We start from the raw sequence: 12,914 nt of genomic DNA, 5'->3' as shown, positions 1-12,914 counted from the left end.
CTGCATCTCCCTCTCTGACCGTCTCCTGCTTCCTCCCGTAACCCCTAAATTCCACCAGATGCGTGTGCAGCGGGGCTGATACGTTTCAGTTCTAATCAATGTTTGTGGTTCCACCGGCTCTGTCACAGCTGCGGCGCTCCGGAGCATCCGCAGCAGATATGCAGAGCTTCTATTTTTACGCCGGAGCACAACGCAGCAATTCAGCACAGAGCAGATCGTGTGGGACAGGAAGTCGTGTGCAGAAACAAAATAAAACATCCGGTTAATTTTAAGCGCAGTTGACTCTCTCCCGCTCCCTCAAATAAAACTCTCACGTGTTGCAGTCAGTTAGCACTGTGAGTTTGTACACAGATCTCTCTTTGTTGTTTCTTTGACTTTAATTTGTGCCAACAAAACCTGAATATTGTTTATTTTTTCAGCCAGAAGGGCTTTGGAGAGCTCTTACATGTTGTTTTTACATGTTACACTAATAAACATGACAAAAGAAAAACAATGGACTGACAACATTCTCAGCCTGATGCTGGCATCTTCTCTTTGCTCTTTTCCACAGATTTGTATATTTGGATCTCTTCCTTCCTGAATCCATTCTAAAAATAAAGAGACATTTGTCAGAGCGACTGACCTGCTGGCTCATTCACTGTATCTTGCTGAAACAGGGAGGGGAGGGGCCAACTAAGGCTGGGGCCACACTAGAGGATTTTCAAATCTTAACCGATATTAAAAATGCAAGAGACCACAGACATGAAGATTATTTCAACCCCTTTTAACTCTATAAATCTTCTAAATGCACACACTGTTTGAGATACTATAAAATTAGCCTATTTCAGTAATGTTACTAGGTACGCGTCCTGCGTCCCTGACGCATTAAAATCTGAAAGGACGCAGTAAACTCACTATCCATGCGTCCCGGGGACGCACCTCATTTTTCCTATGAAAAAATGATACATTGTGAACAACAACTCGTGTTTAAAATCACAGTAACTAACCAAAAAAAACCTTGTTGTCAGCAGACCAGACAAGCGCTGTTTCAACCCTCTGCGCATCTACCATGGCTGATAGCGTTCCGGTGCCGTGCCGGATCTCCGGCGAGCCGGCGTGTCGGCATGGTCGGCTCGCTGGAGATCCGGCACAGCACCGGCACGCAGTCATGCCAATACGCCGGCATGACGGCTCAGCGCAGACGTGATCCCCTGTACACAGTATCGCGACATGCTAGCTTAGCCGCTACCAAAACAACTAGCCAGTCATCGCGGATTTCATTTCAACAATTAAAGATACGAACTTAGTAAAGTAGTAAATAAATCCACGTTTCCACTGCTCGATGCTGTGCTCATTCGTGTCGATGATGTTTTAACGTTTAGGGGACGTGCAGTGATTGACTCAGTTCATTTGATTTAGTTGATGTTCAGACAAGAAGATTTTGGTGTTATTTTGGTGACAGTTTATTTGTTAACTCTGTCATGGTGATGAGAATGTTCTGTTTATGTGTTAAAATCAGCACTTTTATTGATAATTAGGGGCCGGGCAGCCTAAGCTGCCAGGACCCTATTGTTTTCCTCAATGTTCTTCTTCTTCTTCTTCTTCTTCTTCTTCTTCTTCTTCCGAGGAAATCCTACTTCCCATGTGCGAAAAATGAAAAAACTTTGCACAAAGCTCCAGTCCCATGCCAGATTTACTCAACTCCAAGCACATGTCAATATTCCTCATGGTGGGGGGGCACAATAAGTGTTTAAATTTAAAAACTTTGAAAATTCCTACCAAACCAACCGTATGTGGTACAGTTTTGCAACTTTCACCAAAATGTAGCCCCAATACTTTAGAAACTTTTGTACACTCAAACTCAGTACAAATTATGAAGTTCATCACTCTGTTTTTTTCAGAAACTGTAAAACGTATTAAACCTATCTCCTCCCACAATATTTGCTCAATTGACACCAAACTTGCTACAGAGCATCTTCAGACTGCCCTCCACAAAAGATCCACACAGATTTTTGATTCATCCAAAATTGAGCCTACAGTGCATCAAAATGTTTGACTGTAAACAGTATTGTAAACATATACTTGCAAATTCTTGCTAAAAACATTTTCAATGTTCATTTAAAAAAATGACAAAATTTTGGAGTGATGGTAGATGATGTATGGAAAATATCAGAATTTTATCTCAAAAACTGAATTTTTTACAGCATTTTGAATTTCACTCTCATGCGAACAACTGGAGTCAATGTAAGACATTAGATTAGATTTTCATTAGATTTTCTCTTATGAAGCAAAACACTTATCGTTAAAAACAAATCACCAACATTTCCATGCTGTCAAGATGCAATTTATGTATTATCAGATTTTTGTTTTGATAACAGAATTTATGACATTTTGACAATTTTTGAAATCTGCCTTGACAACTGCTGCATGGTTGGTGACTACCTGAGTCCATTTTTCAGACCACACACTAGGAGCCAATTCCAGCCAATTAGTTCAATGAGTTACGAGATGATTCTTGGTGTTAGAGGTTGTGAGTTCAAGCCCCAGCTACGGTAGTCAATTCAAAATTTTAAACATCAGTTTTTCACTTATGGGGCCAATAAATCATTGTTAAAAACAAATTACCAACATCTCCATGCTGTCTAGATGCAATTGTGTATTTTTGTCTTAATAACTGAATTTTTGACAGCCGTTTGAAATCTGCCTTTACATACTAACAGCTGCTGTCTTGCACACAGGTGACTGGCTTAGTCAATTTGTGAAGCTGCAGGCACGGTATGATATCGCTGCTTGTTCTCGCGATATTTCAGCCACGCTTTGGAAAGCAGAGCTAAATGGCACCACACCGGTAAGGTAAGACAACACGTTTACATGTCGTTTTCTAAATGTTCTCTGACATTTATCCTAATGATATGAGGCCATCTTTGTGGAGAAAAAGCTTGTTTAGTGGACTAACTTTGCACTTGAAGTATACCCGTTGACTGATGTTTTAACAGGTCTGACGCTACTATGCGCTCCGGCTGTATCTAGGCTAATGGCTAACATGCTATTATTTTTATGTCACTAGTCACTTGAAATAAATTTAGGACATAAGAGACAGGTTGAAATAAACCGAATTTTCCCTTTAAGATGTTACATTAACATAATTAAGCTGACGTGTGTTGTGCCCTGCCCCTGTCACCCTAGTGGATGATGTTAAAGAATAAACATTGACAGAAAGCCTGCAGTGGGGATTACATAGCGGTGTATATAAAATTAAGTAACCCTGTATAAAGACCAAAAACAGATGTGAAGGGAGGAGGGCAGTTATGGGGCCTTTTCTTGACAGATATTTCCTCTTGTGTTTGTGTCTTACCTTGTTCTTTTTCTCTTCCTCCTCTTTATGCTCAGTGTCTTCCTCTCCTCCCTCATCTTGTAAAATACGGAGAAAGTTTCGTCTTAATGAAATGCAAAAGCCTGGTGATGTGATTCTGGGTGGGCTGTTTGAGGTCCACTTCACCTCTGTCTTCCCTGAGCGAACATTCACCTCAGAGCCACAAGAGCCCAGCTGCAAAGGGTAAGTTACAAAGACATGTAAGAGACAGTATAGATCTGTACAAGTGAAAATTTCTGCTCATAATAATAGTAAATGGTGATTAATATAACTTTCATGAGAGTTTCAGTGATACTTTGATTTTCTTTAGGATGAAGCCGTAAAAAGTAATTTATTACACCTGGATAATGTTATCAATACAGGTTTAGAGTTTAGTTTTTACAGAGCTGCATTGCTGTTAAGTGGTTAGTGTCATTTTGTGTGTTAGCTTTGACACTCTAGGGTTCAGGCATGCCGTGACCATGGCCTTTGCTATTCATGAGATCAACAACAACTCCAATCTGCTTCCAAATGTGACTCTGGGATACAGTCTTTATGATAACTGTGCGGCACTTGTCGTTGGATTCAGTGCTGCATTGTCACTGGCAAGTGGTCGAGAGGAACAGTTTCTGCTTAAAGAGAACTGTTTAGGAGCCCCTCCAGTCCTGGGCATTGTGGGTGATTCCTACTCAACATTTTCTATTGCCATCTCCAATGTATTAGGTTTATACAGAATGCCCATTGTAAGTTTCTTATTAGCATTTGTATTGTATTTTAATATACTGTATTAGAATTAATGTCACCTGTAAAATTCATACATTGTTGAAATATTCAGACAGGGTCTGACTTGCATGTTTTCTTTTATTTTACAGGTGAGTCATTTTGCCACATGTACCTGCCTGAGTGATCGGCAACAGTTTCCATCCTTTTTTAGAACAATCCCAAGTGATGCTTTCCAGGTGAAAGACTATTACAAGTTGAGAACGCCAAATAATGTCTCTTTTAGGCTACACAGAATGCTTATAGAAATTGTCCTTAAATGAAACAAATCATTTTCTTTTCTCTTTAATGGATTAATTAACATTGTGAAACATATGTAAACATACCGTATAATACATAAAAGTTAAAAGAAATGTAAAAGTTAGCTATTTATGATATTTTAGTCTGTGCACCAATCCCTTAACACTAATATATTCACTCAGGTGCGTGCCATGATTCAGATTCTGAAACACTTCGGCTGGACTTGGGTTGGCCTTCTGGTCAGTGATGATGATTATGGACTCCATGTTGCCCGATCCTTTCAGTCTGACCTGGCTCAGTCTGGTGGAGGCTGTTTGGCCTATTTAGAGGTTTTGCCCTGGGACAGCGAATCAAGTGAACTCAGGAAGATTGTACATTTGATAAAGACATCAACGTCTCGTGTAGTCATTGTGTTTGCACATGAGGTTCACATGATTCATCTAATGGAAGAGGTTAGAATTAAAATATTACAATGAAAACCACCCATTATGCATTGAAAAAACAGTTTATTTAACTTTATAGTTACCTTTCATTGCAATTTGCGGACTCAGTGTTAAAGTGGGCATTTTCCACTTAGTAACTTTTGATCATCTGTACTCATATGACAAACAAAGCCAGACAGAGGCTCTGTTGTCGGTAAATCTATATTTGCTACAAAACATAGTGTATTTTTTTTTCAACAGAAGTCTGAAATATATGTTTAATGACATGATACACAGGTGGTGAAGCAGAATGTGACAGGCCAGCAGTGGATAGCAAGTGAAGCCTGGACAGCAGTTTCTGTGCTCCAGACGCCCCGCTTCATGCCATACTTGAGTGGCACACTGGGCATTGCAATCCGTCGAGGAGACATACCTGGGCTCAGGGAATTCCTCTTGCAAATACGTCCTGACCAAAATGACAACAACTATGAAAATAAAATGGTGAGAGTTGATTCTTATGAATTCATTTCAAATTAATTCATTAATTGATAACATGGATTGTTATTTCTATAAATACTGTCTTTTTATTATCTTTAAGGTGAGACAGTTTTGGGAATACACTTTTCAGTGTAAATTTGATCCAGCAGCTGAAGCTGGGGGGGCACCATGCACTGGACAAGAAGATCTAGAGAATGTGGAGACTGAGATTTTAGATCTTTCTAACCTCAGGCCTGAGTACAATATTTACAAAGCTGTGTATGCTCTGGCATATGCTCTTGATGATATGCTGCGCTGTGCGCCTGGGAGAGGGCCTTTCAGTGGGCACAGCTGTGCTACTTTGCAATCAATGGAGCCATGGCAGGTGCGATATCAGCTTACACTCTACCTCTTTATGTTTTGAGAACACCTGCTAAACCTTGAGGTACTTTCTGAATGTAGTTTTGTGAGTAGGCCCATAACATATAAAAATATGTTGAACCCCCCCCCAGAAAATGTATTCGATGCTAGACATAGCAGGAAAAACAAATTCCCATGTAGTTTTGTGTCAGTAATGACTGATTAATGCTATTTAACCAAGTAAGACAAAACAACAGCCTGGTGTCTCAATCCTTAGACTAAATTAACAAAGTTAAAAATGTTTCAAAATTTAAAATTGTCGTTGAAGTGTTGCAAATGATTTGAAAGTATGATAAACCTTTGTTTGGATGGAATTACTCTTTTTCAGTATTTGTTTCGCCTTTTTTTGCAGCTTGTACATTATTTGCAAAAGGTCAACTTCACCACAGCATTTGGTGATGAAGTGTCATTTGATGAGAATGGTGATGCCTTACCAATATATGATATCATGAACTGGCTGTGGCTCCCTAATGGACGAACTAAAGTTCAGAATGTTGGTGAGGTTAAGAGGTTGGCCTTCAAGGGTGAAGAACTCACAATCAATGAAGACAAAATTTTCTGGAACTTTGAATTCAAGGAGGTTATTTCTGCTATCTTCAGACACCTCTACATTTTGCAGGTAAATCTTGACAGTGTATCAAAAATACAATGATGGATACATATCTCTCCTTACAGCCACCCCGCTCAGTGTGCAGTGAGAGCTGTCCTCCAGGTACCCGCATGGCCAGAAAGAAGGGGGAGCCTGAGTGCTGTTTTGACTGCATCCCTTGTTCTGAGGGGAAGGTCAGCAATATGACTGGTTGGTAGTCAGTTTTATACATCACAGTTTGGAAAAATAATATAAACAGGTATCTCAAGATTTTCCCTGTATTCTCAGACTCCATGGAGTGCACCAGCTGTCCAGAGGATTTCTGGTCCAGCCCCCAGGGTGACCACTGTGTTCCCAAGGAAACTGAGTTCCTCTCCTACCATGAGCCTCTGGGTATTTGTTTGACAACTGCCTCATTGCTGGGCACATTTATATGTACTGCTGTCCTGGTAGTCTTCACCTGTCATCAAAGTACACCCATGGTACGCGCCAACAATTCAGAACTGAGTTTCTTACTCTTGGTGTCACTCAAACTATGTTTCCTGTGTTCTTTGTTGTTTATCGGACGTCCCAGGCTGTGGACATGCCAGCTGAGACATGCAGCATTTGGAATCAGCTTTGTGCTTTGTGTATCATGTATCCTGATGAAAACCATGGTGGTTCTGGCTGTGTTTAAGGCCTCCAAGCCAGGAGGTGGAGCCTATCTCAAGTGGTTTGGTGCTGTGCAGCAGAGAGGAACAGTTTTAGCTCTGACCTGCATTCAGGCAGCAATATGCACTGCTTGGATTGTCTTTGCCTCCCCCATGCCTCATAAAAACACTCAGTACCACAATGACAAGATAGTTTATGAGTGTCTAGTTGGCTCCACAGTTGGTTTTGGAGTGTTACTGGGCTATATTGGCTTACTGGCCATCCTCAGCTTCCTGTTAGCCTTCTTGGCAAGGAATCTTCCAGATAACTTTAATGAGGCCAAACTCATCACTTTCAGCATGCTGATCTTCTGTGCAGTATGGGTGGCCTTTGTCCCTGCTTATGTTAACTCTCCAGGAAAATACGCAGATGCAGTTGAGGTATTTGCCATCCTGGCCTCCAGTTTTGGTCTCTTGGTGCCACTGTTTGGACCCAAATGTTACATAATCCTGCTCAGACCAGAGAGGAACACAAAGAAAGCAATCATGGGTCGCGGAACAACTTAGTCATAGAAGTAGCAGTTACAATAAAATTAACTAGTCTGAACCACTATGTGTTTTGTATTCATTCAGTAGTGATCTGCCTGTGAAATAACCAGTATGTAACAAACGAGTAAGGTTTTTTATATTAATTAATTAAGTAATGAATTTGAAACAAGTACATTCACAAGACACTGGAAGCAATAAAAAATGTCTTTGTAGAACACATGCTCTGTTATTGCCTTTTGTTGGCTTAATCCTGCTCCCTACCCATAAGGAACTACTACACATACACATATTGCATTTCCGTATACAGAATCTGTTTACATATGGAGTAAAACCAAATGCAAGACAAAATGCATCTCCACTGATAAAAGCCATCCAGTGGCCAAAGTGAGAGACACAGCTTTGTCTCTTGTTATCCATTTAACACTTAAGTATCTGGGATAAACGTGTATTGAATAATTATGTCAGAAGCTAAGAATCACCCACAATATTAAATACAACATTATGTCTGTAGAGGTTTCATTTGTCCAGGTCACTAGATATATTTTGGTGTTGAGAGGCTTAATCAGTTTGGAACTAATTGATGAAAATGTCCTTAAAACAGTCAAGTTCAGTTACGTTAAATTAAGGACTTGTGACCTGTAAAACTAGAAGGGTTCTTATGCTTCAAGAACATAAGGAGGGTACTCATTTAATTTACCATTATTATTATTACACTGTTTTGAATGTATTACATTGTTAAACATTTTTTATTTGTCTATAATTTAATAATTTTCTTGTAATCAATCAATCAATCAATCAATTTTATTTATAAAGCCCAATATCACAAATCACAATTTGCCTCACAGGGCTTTACAGCATACGACATCCCTCTGTCCTTATGACCCTCGCGGTGGATAAGGAAAAACTCCCCCCAAAAAAAACCCTTTAACGGGGAAAAAAAACGGTAGAAACCTCAGGAAGAGCAACTGAGGAGGGATCCCTCTTCCAGGACGGACAGACGTGCAATAGATGTCGTACAGAACAGATCAGCATAATAAATTAACAGTAATCCGCATGACACAATGAGACAGAGAGACAGACAGAGACAGAGAGAGAGATGCAGGTAATAACAGTAGCTTACAACAACATTATTGAAAGTAATAATATTATAGTTATAGTTCTGGCTACTGTGGTACAATATGTTGAAAGTATGTATTAATATCTGGCAGTATACATGTGTGACAATAGTCATATGTGTATAATAACAGTAGAAGTATGACTAATGACTAATGATGGCAGCAGCAGCAGGAGGCATCTGGCAGGACCACGGCAGCAGCACAACCACACACGTCACGCTGTCCAGGCACCGCTGCGATATGAGTTAATCTGAGAGACAGTGGAGCACAAAGGCTCCGGAGAAGAAGCTGAGTTAGTGACATCCAGAATGGCCGAGTTAGCAAGATGCAGTAATAGAATACGAGAGAGAGAGAGAGAGAGAGAAGGAGAGAAGGTGCCCGGTGTATTATAGGGGGGTCCTCCGGCAGACTAGGCCTAAGTCAGCTTAACTAGGGGCTGGTACAGGGCAAGCCTGAGCCAGCCCTAACTATAAGCTTTATCAAAGAGGAAAGTCTTAAGTCTAGTCTTAAATGTGGAGACGGTGTCTGCCTCCCGGACCGTAACAGGAAGATGATTCCACAGGAGAGGAGCCTGATAGCTGAAGGCTCTAGCTCCTGATCTACTTTTGGAGACTTTAGGGACCACGAGTAACCCTGCATTCTCAGAGCACAGTGTTCTGGTGGGATAATAGGGCACTATGAGCTCACTAAGATATGATGGAGCTTGACCATTTAGAGCTTTATAAGTCAACAGTAGGATTTTAAATTCAATTCTGGATTTTACAGGGAGCCAGTGCAGAGAAGCTAAAACAGGAGAAATATGATCTTGTTTCTTAGTTCCTGTTAGTACACGTGCTGCTGAATTCTGAATTAGCTGGAGAGTTTTTAAGGACTTACTAGAGCTACCTGATAATAGAGAGTTACAGTAATCCAGCCTAGAGGTAACAAAAGTGTGGACCAATTTTTCTGCATCTTTTCGGGTCAGGATAGGCCTAATTTTCGCAATATTACGCAGATGAAAAAATACAGTCCGTGAGGTTTGTTTTAAATGAGAATTAAAAGACAAATCTTGATCAAATATTACTCCGAGGTTTCTTAAGGTAGTGCTAAGGTAATGCCATCTAGAGAAACTATGTCATCAGATAAAGAGTCTCTGAGTCTCTGTTTGGGGCCAAGAACAATAACTTCAGTTTTGTCTGAATTTAACATCAGGAAATTGGTGCTCATCCAAGTTTTTATGTCTTTAAGGCAGTTATGGAGTTTAGTTAATTGATTACTTTCTTCTGGCTTCATCGATAAATACAACTGTGTATCATCCGCATAACAATGGAAATGTAATAACTTATTACATTATGCACGAAACTATTACTACATTATGGGATCATGGTTTTCTTGACTTTACATTATGAGTTTTGATTTCATATAAGTTATTACATTATGCTGCACACAGTAAGGAACAATGTTTGGCTATACAAATAAAATAAAAGATTTCGACAAAAAAGCACAACCTTATCAGGTTGCTCATAAATTGACCTGAAAATCACCTAAAACATGCACAATCCTCCTTTATCATGCAAAGAGTTTGAATTTGAGATAAAATGCAAAGTATCCATCCATCCATCCATCCATCCATCCATTTTCATCGGCTTAACCAGGGACAAGTCGTGGGAGCAGCAGACCAAGCAAAACACCCCATACATCCCTCTCCCCAGCAACAATTTCCAGCTCCCCCTGGGGACCCCATAGGTGTCCCCAGGCCAGTTGAGATCCATAATCCCTCCAGCATCTTCTGGGTCTGCCTTGGGGCCTCCTACCAGTGGGATGTGCCCAGAACACCCCTAACGGGAGGCATCCTGATCAGATGCCCAAAACCACATCAACTGACCTCTTTCAATGCAAAGGAGCAGTGGCTCTATTCCGAGTTCCCTCTGGATGTCCGAGCTCCTTAGCCTATCTTGAAGGATGAGCCCGGTCACCCCATGGAGGAAACTCATTTTGGCCCTCAGGTGAGAGTTGAGATATAGGTGGACCAGTAAATCGAAAGCTTTGCCTTCCGGCTCAGCTCCCTCTTCGCCATGACCAAAGAAGCCGCACCAAACCACCAATCTATCTCACACTCCATTCTAATCTCACTCATGAACAAAACCCAGAGATACTTGAACTCCCTCGCTTGAGACAGTAACTCTCTCCCAACTCCCAAGGAGCAATCCACTGGTTTCTGGGAGAGAACCATGGCCTCAGATTTGGAGGTGCTGACTCTCATCCCGACAGCTTCATACTCGGCTGCAAACCACCCTAATGCATGCTGGAGGTCATGGTGTGATGAAGCCAACAGAACCACATCATCTGCAAAAAGCAGAGATGCAATTCTGTGGTCCCCAAACCACACCCCTTCCTCCTCCCAGCTGCACATCCTGATCCTGTCCATGAATATCACAAACAGCATCGGTGACAAGGGACAACACTGGCGGAGGTCAACACCCACGGAGAATGTGTTTGACTGATATATATATATATATATATATATATATATATATATAGATATATATATATATGTATATATATATATCTATATATATATATATGAGAGAGAGACCTAGATACACATTTTTGATCAAATGATTGATTGAGGAATAAAAGGGAATCACATATACATATATATATATATATATATGTATGTATATAAAACTTGAATTTATACTGTCACAATTAACAACTAGGGGTGTCCCCGACTAAGAATTTTCATAGTCGAATGTGATTTGACGGATTTTTCCTTTAGCCGACTAATCGTTGAATCATGTTGTTTCCCCCCTCATTGATTAATGAGCTCATTTGCATCAGTTTACGCTCCAGAGAAAAGAGCTAAAACACCCAAATAAACAAATTTAATTCTTCAGTTGGCATAATAAGATAATAATAATATAAGTCCACCAATCACCAAATCATCGACTCATCGACTATTTGGGGTCACCTCTGTTAACAACCACAGCTTTAGTCACCCCACTAAAAGACCAGGCACTAACTGAGATGTTAGGAAAAATGGCAGTTGTGATGTCAGCTGAGGGGAGAGCCCTCAAACAAACACTCGAGAGCAGTCAATAGGCTCTTGCTAAAGCAGAAAGCGATATTAGCGAGCTGAAAGCTCGACCTAATACTTCACAAGAGGACGCTGATGGTGCAACTTCAAAAGATGAAGAGAATGCTGAGTTGCAAGGTAATAACGCAGAGTTGGTCAGCCACCTCCATGACCGTGACAGGAAACTATCTGGACCACACAAAGGCTCACAATAGTAACCCAAGAACGTGATGATGCTGAAAACCTCCTCAAGAAAGCCGCCAAGGAAATAAGAGACTTGAAAGCTCAAGTCAAAATCCAGGCTATGTATAAAGATATAGATCAAGAACAGATTAGCGATCTGCGCCAACAACTGGTAGACGCCAAAGACAGAGTTGCTGAGTTGCAACGCCAACAGTTTATCAAAGAAGAAGAACTTGCAGATGCAAAGAGAAAGTTACAGTACTCCTTAGAACAGAGTCAAAGCCACAGAGTCTTATTTGATGACCCCCCCCCCCCCCCTCGAAGCAAAGAGAAATACCAAGTCTCTGAAATCACCTCAAGAACACTTACCCTTGCAATCTTCTCCAATGTTCTCGCTTGAACATGCCTCCCGTTCCCGGGACATTTGGCCCCCAGCTGAGCAAACCGGAGGGGCCTTGACTTGACATCCTGATCCAGCGACTGGCGCTCACTTTGCGCAGGGACCCTCAGATAGATACCTCAATAAAATCGCACGCAACATAACTTGCTTTGAACTCAATCTTGGTGGTTCACAGCACACCAATCTCAGAGATATTGACTTCCATCTACGGAAGTTTCCGAATGCCACAGTCGACGACAAGATTTATCTTATCAAGGTGACCTCTAGTCGAGACATCAGTGCTTTCATTGACCGCCAGCCTGATTATATCAGGACCGACTATACCCTTCTCTGCCAAACACTGCTTGAAGAATTCTCTGACTACCTCTCACAAACTGGTTTGACCTCTGCCATGGCAGTCAAACAGGGAAGAAACCAATCTCCTCAGCAATACTATTATCGCCTGCGTCTCACCTACTTTGGTTCCAGAAATGAACCTGGGATTGATCAGGACCTGCATTTCAAGGCTCTCCTTATCCAGAACCTCCATCCCACTACTAGCGTCCATCTTGGTGTCGCGGCACGGAGAACCCAACACAATCTTGAGTCTCGAGGCTACAACTTTGGAGTTGGAAGGGGTTTCTAATGGCAAACCCTATAACCACCGCACAACCCCTCCCAAAACTCATCAGCCTGGTCGGACAGAAAAACTACCTCCACCTAAACCAGCCCATCAAAGTAATGG

At 41.2% G+C, this 12,914-nt stretch overlaps 1 protein-coding gene across 1 annotated transcript; it reads left to right on the top strand.

Annotated features, from left to right (window-relative positions):
• Positions 1-3,145: 3,145 nt before the first annotated feature.
• LOC144462853 (extracellular calcium-sensing receptor-like) lies at positions 3,146-7,455 on the top strand. The gene is made up of 9 exons (XM_078167501.1): positions 3,146-3,535; positions 3,780-4,074; positions 4,204-4,290; positions 4,534-4,803; positions 5,071-5,280; positions 5,372-5,635; positions 6,023-6,250; positions 6,346-6,469; positions 6,548-7,455. The coding sequence occupies exons 1-9, from the start codon at positions 3,288-3,290 to the stop codon at positions 7,453-7,455; spliced, it is 2,634 nt and encodes an 877-aa protein (XP_078023627.1). The 5' UTR covers positions 3,146-3,287.
• The last annotated feature ends 5,459 nt before the right edge of the window (positions 7,456-12,914 follow it).

This window comes from Epinephelus lanceolatus, chromosome 4, assembly GCF_041903045.1.
Source record: "Epinephelus lanceolatus isolate andai-2023 chromosome 4, ASM4190304v1, whole genome shotgun sequence".
NCBI classification, from domain to species: domain Eukaryota; kingdom Metazoa; phylum Chordata; class Actinopteri; order Perciformes; family Serranidae; genus Epinephelus; species Epinephelus lanceolatus.
The sequence above is the reverse complement of the archived record's forward strand: the minus strand, read 5'-3'. Positions and strand labels throughout refer to the sequence as shown.